The sequence below is a fragment of the Serinus canaria genome, chromosome 13, assembly GCF_022539315.1.
Source record: "Serinus canaria isolate serCan28SL12 chromosome 13, serCan2020, whole genome shotgun sequence".
In the NCBI taxonomy this organism is placed as follows: Eukaryota; Metazoa; Chordata; class Aves; order Passeriformes; family Fringillidae; genus Serinus; species Serinus canaria.
The window spans coordinates 8,929,698-8,949,643 of NC_066327.1; the positions used below are offsets into that span (position 1 = coordinate 8,929,698).

At 38.6% G+C, this 19,946-nt stretch overlaps 1 protein-coding gene across 1 annotated transcript; it reads left to right on the forward strand.

Moving 5' to 3' along the window:
- Positions 1-40: 40 nt before the first annotated feature.
- Positions 41-19,541, forward strand: DDX46 (DEAD-box helicase 46). Its single transcript, XM_018915381.3, has 23 exons — positions 41-159; positions 2,455-2,637; positions 2,909-3,049; positions 3,941-4,058; positions 4,228-4,393; positions 4,671-4,822; positions 5,139-5,252; positions 5,641-5,806; positions 6,177-6,297; positions 6,669-6,844; positions 7,274-7,395; positions 8,184-8,262; positions 10,062-10,144; positions 10,994-11,158; positions 11,489-11,651; positions 12,532-12,725; positions 13,237-13,374; positions 14,069-14,218; positions 14,838-15,035; positions 15,608-15,826; positions 16,344-16,488; positions 17,116-17,189; positions 17,649-19,541. The coding sequence occupies exons 1-23, from the start codon at positions 143-145 to the stop codon at positions 17,694-17,696; spliced, it is 3,132 nt and encodes a 1,043-aa protein (XP_018770926.1). The 5' UTR covers positions 41-142; the 3' UTR covers positions 17,697-19,541.
- Positions 19,542-19,946: the final 405 nt, after the last annotated feature.

Below are 19,946 nucleotides of genomic sequence, written 5' to 3' on the forward strand. Positions count from 1 at the left end.
GGTCGGGCCGGGCTTGGTTCCCGCCCTCCGCCCGCCGGGGGGCGCTGGAGCGGGGCGCGGGCCGGAAGGGGCGGCGCTCCCTGCCGGGCTCACCCGTGCGGGCGCGGAATGGCCGCCACCGTATAGCGGGAGCGCCGCCGCCATGGGCCGCGAGTCCAGGTGAGGGAGCGGCGCCACTGCCTCGCCCGCCTGGGGGTGGCGGTGCGCTCGGGGGTGATGGCGCGGTGAGGTGGCCGTGAGGGGGACAAAGGGTGGCGTGGGCTCTCCCGGGCGGCAGGCGCGCTGAGGCCGCCACGGCAGGGCCCGGGCCTGGAGCAGGGCAGGGCCGGGCGCTCGGGGCTCCGGCCGGGGCCGAGGGTCCCCACGCTGGATGGGTCCAAGTTGCCGGGGCTCACCGGCACCAACCTCGGGCTCTTGGAGCACCTCCGGCCTTCTCGGGCTTTTTCCAAAATGTCGTAATTAGCCACGTAGGGAGGTTAACTTGGTTTAGATGTTTTTGCTTTGCCTTTTGTGTTTATGGACCACGTATATTTTGCCCTCTCCCAGCTGATGTAAAGACCTGATTAGGGTTGTAACCAGCTCGGCAGTAATGTGCCCTTGTGCTGCGTGTCTCCCGGACCAAAGCTGTGCTCCACATGATACGGAGCTGCTCACACCTATCAGGCTTTAAACCGCTTCCACGCTTTAAATTTGCTGCTGCTGTCGGGCATATGCCTCTGTCTCGAAGTTTATTCAAATTTTTATACTAAAGCTGACACGACAGTCGCCACATACACTTGAACTGCTCCCAGGTCCATCTCCGCCGAGGGAGACAGATTACTTGAGATTTTAATAACCACCTTAGGCTCAAGTTAGTGACCTAGTGAAGAGCTGGGCACTCCCACAGATCTATCTAAATTAGTTCCAGATGAGCAGGGGCAGCAGTGGGTGGTACAGGGCATCCTTAGAGCCTCCTGAATTGAAAGCCAAGCTCTGGCACTCCAGCCAGCAGGACTCAGTTGCTTGTCACAGTGTAGCTTCTCTGCTGAAAATGACAGGGTTCATCTGTTTGGACTAAAAATAATGTTAAAAGTGGGTTTAAACTTGTATTAATTTTCTATTCTGACATACAAAAAGTCTTAAAAGTGAAGAAATGGTAAGGGGATGAGAGTGAATGGTGGGTGGAGATGGGTGGGGGCTGCATGTGCTGGGGTTGGTGTGAGGAAATGTTCCTCACACTGGGGCTTCTGCAATCTGAAATCATCTTTTTGGCTTTATTGCACTATAGAGGAAAAAAGCTTAAAACCAAGATTAGTTCTCTAAAATGAAAAGGTTAGAAAGAGAGGAAGTATAGAGCAGATCCCATGGCATTTTGTGATGGAGATGGAAAAGAAGTTAAAAATCTCAATGCTGATGGATGTTCTTTGCAGTCAGTTATCCTGCTGATAGGCAGGCTGTGGGTGTGTGCCACTGTACTAGCTCCAAGTGTATGTCCTGCCTAAATATACAACATAACATAGACCAGATGTAAATATACTGCTATTTTTAGAGCTGAACTATTTTAATACTACCATGGAAGTGAAACAAAGAGTGGGGGGCTTAAAGTCTTGCCTTCTCTGCTTCTTCCTTCTTCTCAAGCATGACTACTGGGCTTGTCAGGAAAAAGGGTCTGTGGGTCCTGAGCCACAGGAGAGTGAACAAAGGAATTATGGTGTCTGAAAATCTGGGATTGGAGGAAGAGGAAATGGTCACAGTCAAGGTCCCTCTGTGACTTCTACACTCAGTTGAAGACATTCCTGTCTCTCTAGGAAATTCCTAGCTCTGCTCTGCCCCACAGTGTGGTTGGGATAAGAGCATTAATGACGGAAGGAAAGGAGACACCCATCTGCATCACAACCCTCAAGCCTTGCTGACTTCTGACAGCTTCTGTTGTGATGTTTGAAATGAAAGAATTTCTGTTGATGTCAGCCTGGTAAAGGCATTGACCACAGCTGTGTCACTTCCTCAGGGGTTTATGTTTCTTTAATTCCAGTCTGACAGCTTTCCCATTGAGCAGAGCTGCAGTTCACCTACCTTACGTGGGTAAACATTCATTGTATAAAAAGCAACAAAGAGCAGGTTTTTTTGCTTGACAGATTTTGGGATAGCTTCAAAGAGCCTTCAGCTTTTCCTATATATAAAATGGAAATCAGTGGATTTCTGAAAAGGTAATTGTTCTTCATGTTCTGGTGTTCTCATGATGTGCTTATAATAGCACTCTAAAACTAAAAGAAAATCATGACCAAATAATCCTTCTAATTTCAGCGCCATTAAGAGTGCATATGCATATTACGTATATTATACATATAGTATGTATATTAATCAGTTTGGCAATATGATTGCAAAAGTTTAGACATTTAAAAAGCCTGAAAAGTTCAAGTAATTTTTCTTGCTGTGCTGTACATGGTTCTGGTGCTCACACTCTGTGCCACGCAGGCATTATCGGAAGCGCTCTGCGTCCCGGGGGCGCTCCGGGAGCCGCTCCAGGAGCCGCTCCCCGTCAGACAAGAGGAAACGCGAGGACAGGCGCTCCAGGAGCCGCGATCGGGATCGCAGGAGGGACAGGTCGCGCAGCAGGGACAAGAGGAGGTCTCGCTCGCGGGACAGGAAGCGTCAAAGGTATGACATCAGCTCCAGTCAGAGTACCTGAAAGTGCCTGTCTGCTGAGTATTGGTGTTCTCCCACTCCAGTTAGTTACTTTGCTGATGGCTGTGATGGGTTTCGCTATGCTTAAGGCTTTTTGCTTATTAAATGCTTGCTGGTGCTGGAGTTTGTAAGTTCTTAGTGGTCTTGATGAGTGGTGGGTTCCTTTTACAATCTGTTGCTCAACAGAAGGCTAAAGTTATGCTATGAGCATGTCCTAAGTAAAGACAATTTTGTTGCATGTCAGACGTTCAAGGAGTAGAGAAAGGGAACGGAGCCGAGAGAGAAGACGATCCCGGAGCCGAGAGAGGAGGCGCTCAAGGAGCAGGAGTAGAGGGAGACGATCTCGATCCTCCAGTCCAAGCAAGAACAGGAAAACAGAAAACAGGTATTCTTCTGTTCTTAGCTTTAGAAATGTGTAAAAGCTTGCTGTAGGTCATTGTCTTTTAAATATATCTTGATAAGGTTGTCAGGTATAATTGAAAACAGCATATAGTCAGGCTCTGCTCTAAAATGAGTGGGAAGCCTGTAAATGATAACAACAGTCTGTATACAGCATAAGTAGTGATGGCACTCTAGAAATCATGTCAAGCTGGAATCACAAAAGCTTTGGGAATAAGTGTATGTTTTGTATCAGAATAGTCCAAACTAGAAAAAAAATTAATGATATTAAATTAGCTAAAGGGAATTTTATTTTTATTGTCATCAGCTAGCACAAGTTAGGTTTAGATGCTTTTTTTTTTTAATTGGAAGCAAGTAAGTACAATAAAACCTGTTATAAATGGTTTTTATATTCAGTGCAAGTCTGCCTGTTGTGTTTGCATTACATGAGTAGCTTTTCCCAGGAGAAGAGCTTTTGTCTGTCAGCCAGGACAGCGTGTTTAGGGGGATGCTCACACTTCCATGGCAAAATGCTAGATCACTTTACTTTCTCTAGAAATTCCACAGACAAGAAATTTGTTCTCTTTTCTAAATGCTGACTTCAAGGAGGTGTAAAATAAAGTGCAGAACAACTGAAGTATCAATTGTAAGAGCTCTGAAAATGAAGTCTGCAAAGAAATGAGAAAAGCATGTATATTGCTGGATTGGGTTAGAGTCTACATTACTGGTAGTTAGAGGAAGTAATTCCATGACATGGAAAGATTGTCTGGGAAGCAGTGTGTTTTGTGAGGTGTTTGGAAACAAAACAGGGTGATTATAATTCTGTTTCTGTTTATCATATATCCTCCCCCTGAGAAAAGCTGTAATGTTTTAAGAAACCTTTGATCTTACCTTTCAGATCAAGATCTAAAGAAAAGACAGACGGTGTGGAAATTTCCAAAGAAAAGAAAAAAGACAAAGATGACAAAGAGGAAGAGAAAGACAAAGATGCTACCACAAATGCTGTGGCCACTGAGGTAGAGACTTCAAACACTCGTCAATTTAAAAGATATAGAATTTAAACCAGGAAGTTTCTGGTTGTTCAGTCTTCTACAGCTTGCTTACTCAATGGTTACATTTGTTTCAAGAAGCTTTAGCCAAAGCCAGTGGCTATTAATTTTCACTTTTTGTTGTTTTTTGTCCTAGAATTTTGATCAGAACAAACTAGAAGAAGAAATGAGAAAACGAAAAGAAAGAGTGGAGAAATGGAGGGAAGAACAACGCAAGAAGGCAATGGAAAACATAGGAGAGCTAAAAAAAGAAATTGAAGAGATGAAACAGGGGAAAAAATGGAGTTTAGAAGATGATGATGGTATTAAACCTCTTTATATATAACAGAATACTTCTGTTCCTAGTAATATTTTTATTACAATATCTTTAAAGCATCTAATTACTCTTCAGAATGTGAATCGTAAAATAAAAATACTTAAATCTGGTCATGGTGTCAGACAGTTTAAGATAGATTTTTGATAAACCAACTGGAGAGATTTGTATGGGGAAAATTATATAGTAATATAATGGGCTGTAGTTATTTGGGTGGACAATAATTTGTCTTTCCCTTTTATCCCCATCTTTTTCACTTTTACTAGATGATGAAGAGGAAACTGCAGAAGGAGAAAAAGAAGGCAATGAGGTTGAAGATGAGGAGTTAGATCCTTTAGATGCTTATATGGAAGAAGTAAAAGAAGAGGTCAAGAAGTTCAATATGAGAAGTGTGAAAGGTGGAGGTGGGAGTGAAAAGGTAAAATCACTTGTTAAATATTTCTTGCTTTTAAAAGATTTTGTGATTTAATAGCAAAATGGCTTGGGGAAAATGGGGAAAGTGCAAAAAGGCAACAAATTATATGCACTTAATGCATGTTTGCTTTAACTTTAATTTCCTGATGTTTTTATGAAACTGTTTATCAGGCATTATTCTGCTAAAATTTCACTAAGGGAAGTAGGAAATAAATTACTCAGCATAATGTATCCAGAAGTACAAATATTCTGTATGTTTTTTTTACAGGATGGGTTTTGTTTATACAATAGTGCATTCATTTTTTTAACATTTTTTATAGAAAACTGGACCAACTGTTACCAAGGTGGTAACTGTAGTGACAACCAAAAAGGCAGCTGCTGAGTCAGAAAAGAAGAAAGGGGAACTCATGGAGAATGACCAAGATGCAATGGAGGTAATGGAAATGTTTTGTATTTCTCTTGTGAACAGGCAAGTGCCTGTTCTTGCTTCCTGTGGTTGTGTGTGGTGTTTGGCCTGAGGAGCTGTGAAGGGTCTGGGTATTTTGCTGCTCAGGAGGCTGTGGAGGGTCAACCTTGCCTGAGTCACAGACTCAATACCCTGCAGGCCCTGGAGCTCAGCCACTTCAGGCCATGCTCTGTGGCTGCAGTTCCAGGGCTAGTGGTGCTCCTTCAAATCTGAGCTGGGGACAGCTGTCAGAGCTGTGACTGCAGTGACACCAGTCTGCTGGCTGGCTGCTTTCTCTTAATTTCCTCTTACTGTTTCTTTGATGTGGCAGTGATTATTTCTGATCCTAATGCACACAAAATTTGTGATCTCTGCAGTATTCCTCAGAAGAGGAGGAAGTTGACCTTCAGACTGCCCTGACTGGCTATCAGACCAAGCAGAGAAAGCTGCTAGAACCAGTGGATCATGGAAAGATAGAATATGAACCTTTCAGGAAAAACTTCTATGTTGAAGTACCAGAACTGGCTAAAATGACTCAAGAAGGTAAAGACAAATACAACCAGAACACCTTGGGTACTATTGGAGAAAAGAATGGTGGATTTCAGTGTGTTAAGGCCTTAACAGCAAATGCTTTGCAATGTAAAAAGCATTTGGAGCAACTTGCTATAGTAGAATGTTAAATCGGGTGTATCTCTATTGTGATAACTTACTATAATTATATATGAGACTTTGATTGGAAAATTAAGCTGAGTCCTTTCATCCTAACTCTTGTGTTTCTCTGTAAAGCAAAAAGCTGTTTTTCTGGAAATAATAAAAATAGTATTTCCTGTTAAGGGACAAAGCAAGAATTTTTTGATCAGGGTAATAGAGAAGTGTCAAGTTTGACTCTGTTAAAAGATAAACTCTATTTCAGAGGTCAATGTGTACAGGCTGGAGCTGGAGGGAATTACAGTCAAGGGAAAAGGCTGTCCCAAACCAATAAAAACCTGGGTACAATGTGGTATTTCCATGAAGATTCTCACTGCCCTCAAAAAGTAAGCAAGCATTTGATGAACTGTATCATCCTTGATTTTGCTCGCTGTGGTCTGTCCTGTGTCCTTGAGAAGGACCTTTTACTTTGCTGCATAATGAATGCCCCATGTCCATGTAAATGTTACATTTATAGTCATCAGAGTGTTTATCACTCTGTGTTGAATTATTTTTATTAACTGTTCTCTGCCATTTGTGTCATGCTTTTGCTGCTCATTTTGATCTGTATTTTTTGAAGGGCACTGATATATATATATATATATATATATATATATGAATCTGTAAAAACATTTTAGCATAACTTCATGATTTACATCTGTCAAATTCTGTTTTAATTCTGTTTTGTTCTTAAAATATTTTTTTTTCCTTCTTTAAGACATGGCTATGAAAAGCCCACTCCAATTCAAACCCAGGCTATCCCAGCAATTATGAATGGACGGGATTTGATTGGCATTGCTAAAACAGGAAGTGGAAAAACTATTGCATTTCTGTTGCCCATGTTCAGACACATTATGGATCAGAGAGCATTAGAAGAAGGAGAAGGTCCCATAGGTAAAAAGATTGTATTTTCAAAGTTAAAATTTAAATAAATATAACATCAAGAATATGCTTTAGATGGGATTTCAGTTCTTTGGTTACAGGGAGAAGTGCTTACTAATGTACATTGATAAGTGGGGTTTTTTTTTAGTTAAAGATCACAGTGGTCTTTAATGTTGTTTTGTGATTACTGTGCCATCTCACGTTGTTTCAGTAGCACTCCCATGTCCACACATCTGGAAAACCTTCCTCCCTCGATTTTTACACTTGGACCAGATTTCCACCCCTTCCTCATAATGTCTCAATTATCTTTTTCCTTGAAGTGACATTCTTAAAAATAGGAAGTAAATTGCTGTAAACATCATTACAAAAGATTAATTTCTATTGGGGAAAATACAACATCTCTTATATTGCAGTGTATGAGGAAAGTGTTTTGCTTTTCAGCTGTCATTATGACACCTACACGTGAGTTGGCTTTGCAGATTACCAAGGAGTGCAAGAAATTCTCAAAGACACTTGGGCTTCGAGTTGTCTGTGTTTATGGAGGAACAGGAATCAGTGAACAGGTATGCAAAACACATGCCTGGCTTGTCAAAGAATGCTTGGGCTTCATTAGTCAATGTTTCTTTTGTGGCAAAGTTAGTTGCTCTTTCTTTTCCATTAATCCTGTACATTTGCAGTCTTCATTATGGATTTTCTCTGTGGGAATGGTAGTAATGCAAAAAGCTTTGCATGTAACTTAGCCTAAACAATAATGATCCTGAAAAGTCTCAGATATGATCCTTAAAAATTTCAGACTGTTTGTCTTTATGTATGTACTGAGCATTAAATTAAAACTGAATTATTAGTGGGATATAATAGTGTGAAATTTACTAGGAAGCTGTATTTTTCTGAGAGTTCCCTTTCAGATAACAAAAGCCAGAAAATGATAACTTTGGTTTATTACTATCAAATACTGCATCTTGAAGTAACTTAGAGATTAATTTCAATGTTTTCCATACCTCCACCCCACCCATTTATGGAAACAACAGGAGTGACCATCTGTGGTGGAAGGTGGTGTGTTTACGATCACTTGTTCCTGATGTAACACTGACATTTCTTACAGGCTCTTAAGTGTATTGAAGTCAGATCCTCATTAATTCTGCTCCAGGTGGTGGTAACTCAGACTGTCACAGGTTACTCATTTTGGAAGCAAAGTTCTCCAAAGACTTGAAGAAATGTAAATCATGTTAGTAGAATAGATGTATTTCAGTGTAGGTGGTTTTCTTTTTTGCAAGGTGATATATGTTCTAAAAAATCTGAAAGAAATCACAAAGCAAAAACTAATAGATTGTTTACTGTGTTTTGAAATCAGATAGCTGAACTCAAAAGAGGTGCTGAAATTATTGTTTGCACACCTGGACGTATGATTGACATGTTAGCAGCTAACAATGGTGAGTAGAAAACCTTTTCCTTTGGAGATTTTTTTACATTTGTTGTGTAATTCTAACAGATTCAAAAGATCGTGTATTTTGATAAATGGTCTTATGGAATTTTCTTATATCTCTTCAGGCTGCACTATATAGCTATTGAGAATATATAGCACTAATAATAGGTTTAAGCATATATTGATTTGACATTTTTGGGGAGGACAGGAAATACTACATTCTTGAAGAGTTTTTGAGAATGTTTATCATTGCTTAACTTGAAATGTGCTGGTCCAAATTTTTTAAGTTGGAGTCATTTAGATAAAGGTTACATAACAGTTGCTTATTTTGTCTGCCCGTTGATCTGTTATCTGTGCTAGAGTAGCTCAGCAGTTCCTGGCTTTACAAGAGCATCTGACTCTGCCTTTATCTGTTGGCTTTAAAACAGACAAAGAAGCCCTCCCTAAATACCTGCTCAGAAGTAAAAGAACTGACCTTATATCAGATATTCAGATTGATTAAACTGAGCCACTGCAGCTTTAAGAGGTTTTGTCCTAGTGTAACCATTGCATGCTTATTAGATAAAGTTTTATTATTAAATTATTCCACATCAAAACCTCTACTAAACTGTTGACATTATTTAACTTCTGTGAAAAAAGTACCTTCAAGACATATAGAACTGGGCTTCCAAGACTTATATCGTCAAAGGTAGGTACATTAATGCTGTTCCCAAGTAATTTTACAAAGTTATTATTTGGGGATGAAAGTGTTAAGATGTTAAATAGATACGTAGATACAAGGAATACTTGCTTTGTTCCTTAATATTGAATTCCATATCTTAAAAAATGCGGCGCTTAATGTCTTAAATAATTTGAGGATTCAGCTACACTTTGCTGAAGCTGAGAGGACCAAATTCTTCTGTAGTTTGATAGGCACAAGTCTGAGTGATAGTTGTAGAAAACGTGACAAATCTTTCCCATTCAGAGAGCATTGGGCAGTGTCACTCCACAGCTGTGTGGAGCTGAATGTGTTTATATTGTTTGAGAGTATGATTCTAAAATCACTGAGTTAAATCCTTCTCATGAAAGGGAATCTCTTCACTGTTTGGGAAGGGTGCTAGTTATCCTGTCCATGATAATTTTAAAATGTTCACAGAAACACAACTTGCTTATTTTATTTCAACCTGTCCCAGAGTTTGGGGTGGTTCTTGATTTTAAATTTAAATTCAGTACTGTTACTGGGTAGGTTTTTATCTTTAGATAATAGTTATTTTTAAAAGACTGCTTACTCTGTTTTATGCCTATTATTAGCAGTGATCTAGAACTACTATGGTTATCCTCATAGTTATTCTTAATTCCAAGGAAGCATTACAGATTGTGTATAAAGGAATTGTCTGAGGCTGCAGCAGTTAGCACTGGGCTTTGCCTTCCACACATGCGCTGTAATCTCTAATATGTTCTTTTCTAGGTGCCGCTGTCAGATACTGGCTGATGTGGCTCCTTGCTTCAGCTCAGTCTTAGTTTTATGATGTGTTTTGGCGAGGGCAGTTTTCTGAATTTTACAGGTTCTTCTGGCCCTATGATGGTATGCAAGAGAAGAGTTTGACAAACTAAAAGGGCCTTGTGCATACTTACACATTTCCCAGAATGTATGTGTGATTAAAGTGTGAACATTAAAATTCACATTCAGTGAATTTTTAAAAAAATTAATTAATGTCTTTGTTAGAAGATAGTGAGACTATATAACATTTTAAAAAAATATTCCTAAGGGAAACCAGATTTCCATTTGATTTTGTTTCCCATGTGTTTTTTCCTCTCCTTTCACAGGTCGGGTGACAAACCTCCGAAGAGTCACCTACGTTGTACTTGATGAAGCTGACAGAATGTTTGACATGGGGTTTGAGCCTCAGGTAATTCAAGACATGGGGGGTGGTGCCAAAAGAGACTGTTTTTCACATTAAGGGTTTTGCAATGCTACATTATTACTAGACTGCCAGTGGGTGTTCAAAAGGATGTGCTGCTTATGGACAGCCGTTTAAGCTGACTCTAATATTTCTATTACTCTCCTATCTATTATCACATTATTATAACATCACATTATCCTCACATCTAGTGGAAGATATCCCTGCCCATGGCAAGGGCTTGGAACTGGAAGATCTTTAGAGTCCCTTCCAACCCAAACCATTCTGTGATTCTCTGTTTTGCTTTCAATAAATTTCCAAATAGCTTAGACTTTTCTCTAAGACACAAAGTATTTTACACACTCATTTTGAGTACTTGTGGCCATGTGGTTTTTCTGTGTAATTCCTTGATACAGGTGTTGTGTTAGTAGTTGTAGTCTGTTTATAAAGTCTTTGATGTCTCTTGGCAAGAGATAAGAACAAAATGTTGGAAATGCTGCTGACTTGCTGAGAGCTTTGGACATCCAGGGCTCTTCCAGTTGTCATGGGCTGTACTGTTCAACAAAACTAGGAAAATTCCTTTTATTTGTCTCTTGAGCTGTAGGGTTTCTGCTGCATTTCCCAGGATTTTTGCTGAGCAGCTGCCAGATTGCATATTGCCATGCAACTTCCTTCTGAATCCAGCAAGTTTTGCCGTCTTCCCATGCCAGCAGCTTGGTGCCTAGAAGAAATCTGTAAAGAATGTTTTGTGGTCTGGGAGGTGCAGATACCACCTGACTTTAAAGATGACAGCTTAGTATGAGTGTGAAATGGAGTTGCAGTGGTTGGATGTTAACAGGGAATGTTCTCTCACCACAGGTCATGCGCATTGTAGACAACGTCAGGCCTGACCGTCAGACTGTCATGTTCTCTGCTACTTTCCCCAGAGCTATGGAGGCCCTGGCTCGCAGGATCCTCAGTAAACCCATAGAGGTGCAGGTTGGAGGCAGAAGTGTTGTCTGTTCTGATGTGGAGCAGCACGTGGTGAGTATGATACATCTGCCTCGCTTATCTCCTCAATTGCTTGCAAAGGATTGTTCCCAGCAATGTTGAATAGAAAGCAATATACCCACAGAGCTTTTGTTTTTAGAAGTTTAGTGGCCTTATTAAAAATTAACTTAGAATAAATCAACACCCTAATCTGCAAATGCAGTGTGATTTTTAAAGTTGGTTTGTAGCACTAAGCTGAACAGCTGTTTTACCACTAGCTGTGGGAAGAGCCTGAAAAACTCATCTCCTGTTCCTGATTTTTACTTTTATACACTCTGGATTTGTTTAATGACTCAAGATACTCTTTTGTATGTCTTTTTCCAGATTGTCATAGAAGAGGAGAACAAATTTCTGAAGTTACTGGAGCTACTGGGACATTATCAGGAGAAAGGATCTGTTATCATATTCGTAGATAAGCAAGAACATGCTGATGGGTTGTTGAAAGATTTAATGAGGGCCTCTTATCCTTGCTTGTCTCTCCATGGAGGTAATATGCAAATTTAAGGACTGATATTAACTACTCCCAACTAGAATGTTGGTATCCAGTAGTTAAAAAGCACTTAGTTCCTGTATAGTGCCAGTTTTATTCTTCATAAGCAGTTTTTGCTTTGTAATTGGGGAGGATAATTGATTTGATTAATTTGAAATAGACATGATCATTTTGTGTAATTACTCTTCATTGTTTTCTGTGAGATGTCATCAGATGCTAAATCTTGTGTCTGTGCAAGAGGACTGATACTTAGAGTTAACACCTCTCAGGGAATATTGCTAACTACTTGTTATTGCAGAGTAGTGAGTGCCATTGGGAATATCACATGATATTTTTATTTGAGATTCCACAGTAACAGCAGCTGTCGCTTTACTTCTGTCAAGCAGTAATAGAATGGAAGTAGCAAGAGGAGAAAAATCTCTTTCCAATGCTGTCCATCCCAGTGTATCTTAAAACTTACAGTATTTTTTTGGAGCATGTTATATAAAATCAGTAAGTACAAAATCACTGTTCAGCAGGAGTGCAGCAATGGAAGAGGGAAAAATATTCTTGTTCTTCTGAGATTTCTGTTGCCTTTAGAGAATGGACAAAGCTTCCAGATGAGGTCTCAGCTGAAGTACAAAATAGAAAATAATATTAAAAAAATGTTTTGAGGACCTTGGCATGGCTAAAACATCTTGTGATAGTTGAATAATTAAAAGTTACTCTAAATAATAGCGGTTATTTTGGCTAATGTATTTTGCCTTCAAAAGTGTGAAAGTATTGAAGTTTTATTTGCTTGTGGATTTGGCTGTTTGTAGTTCAAGGGTATTTTGACCTGTGTACAAATTCTCATGGCTTAAAGCAGAGCTTTATAATTAACTGATTTTTCTTGCAGGTATTGATCAGTATGACAGGGACAGCATCATTAATGACTTCAAGAATGGAACCTGCAAACTTCTGGTGGCCACGTCTGTAGCAGCGAGGGGCTTGGATGTGAAGCAGCTGATGCTGGTGGTCAATTACAGCTGTCCCAACCACTATGAGGACTATGTGCACCGAGCCGGCCGCACTGGGCGAGCTGGCAATAAAGTATGTACACTCACTTGGCAGGTGTGGGTAGTTCTGGCATTTTCCCCTTCTTTCCTCTTTGATGAAGTTGTTCCAAGGGATAGCTACAGAGGAAGTAGTTTGTATTGTTGGTGGGAAGAGTGTTTTTAGTGTGTTCTGAACTTCAGCAATCTGAAATTTGGAAGATACATGTTCTTCTGATGTCTGAGTGTTCAGTTTGGGTGTTTTTCACTGTTGGAAATGTGCCCTACTAAATTGATAAGATTTTAATTTTTCAAACTTTTAACCATGACAGCACTGGTTGGAAGGAGAGATGTCAGTGTTTACTATCTTTGGATGATTACCTCTCTATCAGCTTCCTAGGAAATCACAGTATTCATTCTACACTTCCACTAAAAAAGAGTTATTGCATGAGTGTCATGGTTACTTTCATTGACTAGAAATCAGCATCTGTGCAAGGGTGCTTCAATAAATTTAGCGATAGTGTCTTTAGAGCTTTTTCCTAATTGTCTCTTAAATGAATTTTGACCAGGGGTATGCATATACATTCATTACTGAGGATCAGGCACGTTATGCTGGTGATATCATTAAGGCTTTGGAATTGTCTGGGAATCCAATTCCTGCTGATTTGGAGAAGCTCTGGGCTGACTTCAAAGACCAACAGAAGGCTGTAAGTAATTCTTTCTTCTGTAGGGGGCTTGGTCCAGCTTTAATGCCTGTGCACACATGTGTTTCCAGTTGTCCAGTGTACATGCATGGATCACCTCTCTGGAAACACATGTGTGCTTGGCTGAGTGTGTCAATGTCCTCAAGATTGGGATCTTGAATGTCCTTAAAGAACTGTTCTTCAGAATTTCAATACTGTCACTGGGTATGTAATAAATACCTATGGTATAAGAGGCACTTTGGCTTTCAACAAGGTTCGCATACAAGATAATGAAGCCCTTTCACAGAACTTGTATTATTTACAAGTATTATTATCATTATTTACTTGTATTATTATTATTGATTATTTCTAGAGCTCTCACTATCAGAGGATCTCGCTCATGCTGAGAAGAGTAACTTTAGAGTTTTTCTGATATAAAGAAATGGAGGTTTTTTTTTTTACTGAATTCAAAAATTATTTAAAATAGATACTTACAGAAAACCCCAATAGGGTACTGTCCCTGCTGAATTGACATAGGTTTTTTAAATTACATTTCATTGTGAAATGCAGCTTTTAAATTTGAAGCACTTTACAAATGTGCTAGGATTTGCTTTTTAAAGAATTTCAAAATTATTTGTATAATCTTAAAGTTCTTTTATGACTATGAGAACTAGGATTTGAAACTCCTAAGTATGATAATACATGTTTTTGTTTTCAGGAGGGAAAGTTGATTAAAAAAAGCAGTGGATTCTCTGGCAAAGGTTTTAAATTTGATGAAACAGAACAGGCTTTGGCTAACGAAAGAAAGAAGCTACAAAAAGCAGCTCTTGGCTTGCAAGATTCAGATGATGAAGATACAGCTGTTGATGTAAGCTCTTGGGAATAGGATTTAAGTTGCTTATGAATTTTCTCAATACATTTGATTTTCTTCCCCAGTAGGTTGCATAATACATTGCAGAGTGCATGGATTTCTGTGACTCTGTGACCTTTGTTACTGACTGCACGTATTCTTCAAATATAGAGATACAGCTATGAAGATCAAGGTCTAGGAAGATTTTCAGTGTCTCTTTTTGACTTACTGGTATTTTACACTTAATGTGTGTAGTTATGTAAATGTGACATAAATTATTTGGGATATTATTCTTGCATAAATGAAATAGAACAATGGTACTCAGTTGCAAACATATTTTTATTTGAAGTGTTTTAAAGGCATTAATGGTAGCATTTTCTATTTTAAATCTTACTAAATTCCTTTCTTAATGTTGGATAGATTCCTTTTTGTGACCTTACAGGTAAACACTATGTTCAGACTTTTTCCTGATTAGATCATCCTTTTGTTGAGCTGTAGTTTTGGGCAGGCTTCTACCATTTATACAAGATTATTTTCTTTAAGAACATGTAAACTAAATGCCGCTTAGCATTTCTTTTATGATGACAAGATTATATAGTGGTAAATGCAGTGATCAAATAATTGTTTTTTTCTTTAGATTGATGAACAAATTGAAAGCATGTTCAATTCAAAGAAAAGAGTAAAAGACATGGCAGCACCAGGAACATCAAATGCTCCTACACCATCAGCTGGGAATGCAGAAAAATTGGAAATTGCTAAAAGATTGGCTTTAAGAATCAATGCCCAGAAGAATCTTGGAGCAGAGGCACAAGTCATGGTTCCCTTCCACTTTAAGGTCAGGCTCTTTACCAACTATTTTTACTCTTTTTTAATAAAGGTTGTTCAGTTCTTTGTTCTGTGGTTGCCATTTGATTTAGTGTTTCTGCACACTAGTAACACTGCATGGTTTATCTCATTTAGGCTGGGCTAACTCATATAGGATTTGTAAGTGAGCTGATTTGTTTTTAAGACTTATTATAGAACCATAAATGCTTTGTCTGCCCTGGCAGAGTTAATTCATTACTGATAACTTTACACAATTAGTTTTGTCAGCTTTGGCAGAGTTGCAGAACATCTTTCTCTGCTGAAGCATGAGATGTATGTGTGTGATGTACAATGTGTTTTGATTGAGTGTAATTGTTCTGCAATATCCAAAGATATTTTAAGATGAAAATACAAAAGACCCCTAAGATCTTTTCTTTGCAGGTGTGAAGGGAGTTGTTGAGAGGAAGGAAGAGCAGAAGTCTGGAGAATGTATTTGTTATGGAGACAATTACATTACATAGAGAGCTTTAATGAAACCCTTACTGGTTTATATAGGACTTTTTTTTGCTACCTTGTTCTCAGTATGGACCTGTGCTTTTACAGGATGTGATGCAGCAGGCTACAAATGCTATCCTGAGAGGAGGCACAATTCAAGCTCCTACTGTGTCTGCCAAGACCATTGCAGAGCAACTGGCTGAAAAAATCAATGCCAAGCTCAATTACGTACCCATAGAGAAGCAGGAGGAAGAGAAACAGGATGGAGGACAGAATGAATCCTTCAAGAGATATGAAGAAGAATTAGAGATCAATGACTTCCCACAGGCAAGTAACCATTTTGCTATAATCAAATATAAATGACCATCATTTAACAAAACATCTCTTCATACTTACAGCAGTAAAATACTATGTCCCTGTTTCTGATCACACCTAATTGAAATTGCTACATTAACTGTGATTACTTCTCAGGTTATATAAATGCAATGCTTTGGACTTATTCCAGAGAGTATGAGAAAAACAAGTATTCGTTATCAGATAAAAATCTCTTCACCCTCTACCCACTTCTCTAATACCCAAATCTCTGACACTGGTGTTTTTTGCAAAGTCTTTACTGCCGTGACTGATACAACTCTTTGCCTGAGTATTTCTGTAGCACCTGAGTATTTCTGCCATTCAGAATATTGCTGCTCAGGTCTAATTCATCTATTTTTTTGAGGATTTATCAAGTACAAATTGCCTGTATTTATCTTTGAGGTTCTGCCCATGCTGGCAGAACTAATGGGTTGCCATTTTGTGTGGTGCCTTTCTCCTTGTTGATCCCCTTCTGTCTTTCACCTTGCAGACTGCCAGATGGAAAGTTACCTCCAAAGAAGCACTGCAGAGAATCAGTGAATATTCTGAAGCTGCCATTACAATCAGGGGGACTTACTTCCCTCCAGGCAAAGAACCCAAGGAAGGAGAACGAAAGATTTATTTGGCTATAGAAAGTATGTATTCTTTTTATAAATGTTTCTATTAAAGCTACGAGTCTAGTTTTGTAATTAGACATGAAATTTCTGTAGTTGGTGTTTGGCCACTTGAGTTACAGACTCACTGCAGTTACTTTGCAATTACTGAAAAACACTTGTTTATCTTTATACACATATCACATGATTCATGGGGATCACAGAGAGGCTTCTCCTCACCTGCCACAGAACAACAGCTAATATATGAAATCAGTTTGGAGGAAAAGAAAAGAACAGAGGACAAAGAGGTCTGTGCCAGTGTGAAATAAGGAGGAAATTAGAATTCTGTTTAGGCTGTGAAAGGTTTAAGAAATTGCATCAACTACTACAACAAAAACTTGGCAAATGTCATGATGGTTGAGTTTTCCTCAAGAAACCTCAAATCCGACATATTTCTGAACAGTATCTTTTATGACTGGAGTATCTTCATTAAAAGAGAACACAGTCAAGCTTTGGAATTCTGTGTTCTTCACCAATAGAGTGTTCTTCACCAAATAGCTGAGGATATTCAGCAAATTTTACTGTGCTTCTGAAAAAATAGCAGTTTTTATGCTGTAGGCTTCATATACAGAAGGTGTTTAAGATTATAATACATATTTTTATCTTCAGGTGCCAATGAACTTGCTGTACAGAAAGCAAAGGCAGAAATCACACGACTTATAAAAGAGGAGCTCATCAGATTGGTGAGTGCAATGTCCAGATGCAGAGGGAAAGGGACTTAATGTGTGCTTTATGAGATTGACTTGTGGAAATGTTGATGCTCTGGCATAAGGTTTTATTAATATCAGGGACTGGGACCTATAGATCTCAAAACCAGTTATTCCTGAACAGCCTAAAAATCCATGACACTGGGTTGATCAGCCAGAACGCGGCTGCTATCAGCCAGCAGATGGAGATAACACATTGACAGAGCTTTTTGGATGAAAACCCCTCAAAGAGTTGGGTCCCAGTACATTTCCTAATTTCAACACCATCAGGCAGGGGAGAGGATTATTCCCCTCATTTTGATACTTTATATGTGTTGAGAGATCTGGTTTGATGTAGCTTTACAACATACCCAGCTAATAACCTAGTTGGGTTTTATTGCAATTCATTTATCCATCTTCACTTTTAACTGTGATTATCCTCTTCTTTATTTGCAGCAAAATTCTTACCAACCAACCAACAAAGGAAGATACAAGGTTCTATGAGCATTTGGAGTTATTTGTCTGCTAGCAGCTGGTGCGTGAAACTTTGTGGCTTTTGTTGTTTTTGCTGTTTACACTGCTTATTGTAAATTAAGAAAATTTTTTATTTCATCTCGAGGACATTTTTTTAACAGAAAATTGATACTTGCTGAAGGATCTTAATTCTCTCCACTAAAGTTATCAGTCTTAAAGCCAGACCAGTTTTGGTGGAACATGATTTAATTTGAAAGTGCAGTTTATACACTTTTCATCATAAAGAATCTGAAATAAACCAACTTTTTTTTGACAGACAGTATACTGTTAAGTAAAATGAAAGTGTTGGGATTTGTGTTGGAAATTGTTGTTTCATATTGTTGAAATGGTTCACACATCAGTTTCTACTGGAAAAATTCTAAAACACCAAAATAAAGGCAGGATTTTTCTCCTGATCCATAGCATCTCTCTGGCTGGCTCCACACACATTCATTCCCTGTACAAATGTCCCCTAAGGTCAGAGAGTCTTGCATTGATCAGAGTAGAGAATTTTATCCTTCTCATGTTCCCATTTTTCTTTATCATCCAGGTAATAGATAACTCTTTGGGGTTGTTGTAAAGTGAAATGTTTCATAGTATGACAATAGTTTTCCTGTTTTTTTCTAAACATCAGAATTTTAGGATTTGATTTTTTTTCCCCCTCATTTGGTGACATAAGAATGAAAGCCTGTTTTAGTTTAAAAAGGAATTCGCAGGAAAAAAAAGAGAAACCTCTTTTGTAATGAAATAGAACTTTGTCACTCTTTTATATTGTTCTTATATATACATTTAATGTGATTATTCCCCCAGGATTGTCATCTTTATTACTGGTAGGACATGGCTTTAAATAAAAATGTACAGTGATATTTATGAGTGAATTCCACAAATACTATCATTGCAGTCCATAAGCTACTGGGACAGGCAAGACTGATGTTTTTGAGGGCTCATCCCCATAACCAGTAGGATTCATGAGGGACTCTACTCCTAAGCAATTAACTTCTCTCTGCTTGTCTGGAGCCAAAGCAGTAGCAATTTCAATTGTTTCATCATAGCAGCTGCAAGACTTTCAAGATGATAACTTTCAAAAAGACTGTCATAGAAAGCTTTTCTTACCTGACACACTGAGAAGAAATGTGTCATTTTAAACCAGCTCTGTATATACTGCTTTAACCCTGCTGAAGACAAATCATACAATCTGCATCATGGCTGTATAAATTCACAACTTTTCTTTCCAAATTTCAGGTAATTTAAGTGACTCTTCATGTTTGCATACAACTGTCTGTAACCCTGTCAGTGTACCTTATTTGCAGTAAAGGGAAGAAGCAAAGGAATGACTGTACCAGATTAACAGTCTACTTTTAGGATAAGAACACTCCTAATGTAGTACTTGCCAGTATTAATACATGGAATAGAGCAGAGAGATGCAGCACACACAGTAACACTTCTCAAAACTGAAAACAGAAATCTCAAACTAAAGTTCTGTGATTACATTTAAATACATGTTTTCCTTCCCTTAAGGACTGGTGTTTGATGTCTTTCCTAGAAATTCTTTGCTGAATTGTCTAACTTTTGGACAGTGTCCCTTCCCAGAAATGACACATTTTGTGTACTTAATGAAGAGCACTGTGGAGTTTGGACAGCCTGACAGGTCTTTAAAAGTCTTGGTTCAAAATGTTCATACATTGATATCTCCAAAAAAAGGCATGATGGAGACACTTTTATTGGGTTTCAGAGATACAAAAATGTATAATCTTTAAATTCCTGGGGGTTTTAAATGCAATGTCAATATTCTTATGTTTTTTTAATTCCAGCAAAAATAAAAGCAATTTCAATGTATATTTTTCAGAAACTGTCTTTCTGAATAGCTCCTCTGTCTTCTGCATTTGTACTGCTTCTGTGGTTTTTCCTATGACAGTTAACCTCGTGCTGTTTGGAGAAGGGTGATGTGAACATCAGCTTCTACTTTTGTTTTTGTGCTGGAAATGCAATGCCACACAGCCCAGACTCAGTTAAGAAAGTCACAGTGAAGGTGTTTGGATACGTGAAAAGAGGAGCAAAATGCATAAAAGCTGGGGGAAAAGAAACTCTCAAATTTACAAATACACAGGAAAATAAACAGTGAACGCAGGATAAGAATAAAAGTTTGGAAAAGCTAGAATTCAATAATGAAAAGCTCTGTGTAGTTCTTCACAAGGGTGTCCATGGATCTAGACAAGATTTTTATAAACATCATGATTTGGC

Bases quoted from the DNA above. Each gene is read 5' to 3' on its own strand.
- DDX46 (XM_018915381.3), top strand. The intron at 4,059-4,227 runs GTAGAGACTTCA...TTTTTGTCCTAG, and splicing joins CAAATGCTGTGGCCACTGAG to AATTTTGATCAGAACAAACT. The intron at 16,489-17,115 runs GTATGTATTCTT...TTTTATCTTCAG, and splicing joins GATTTATTTGGCTATAGAAA to GTGCCAATGAACTTGCTGTA.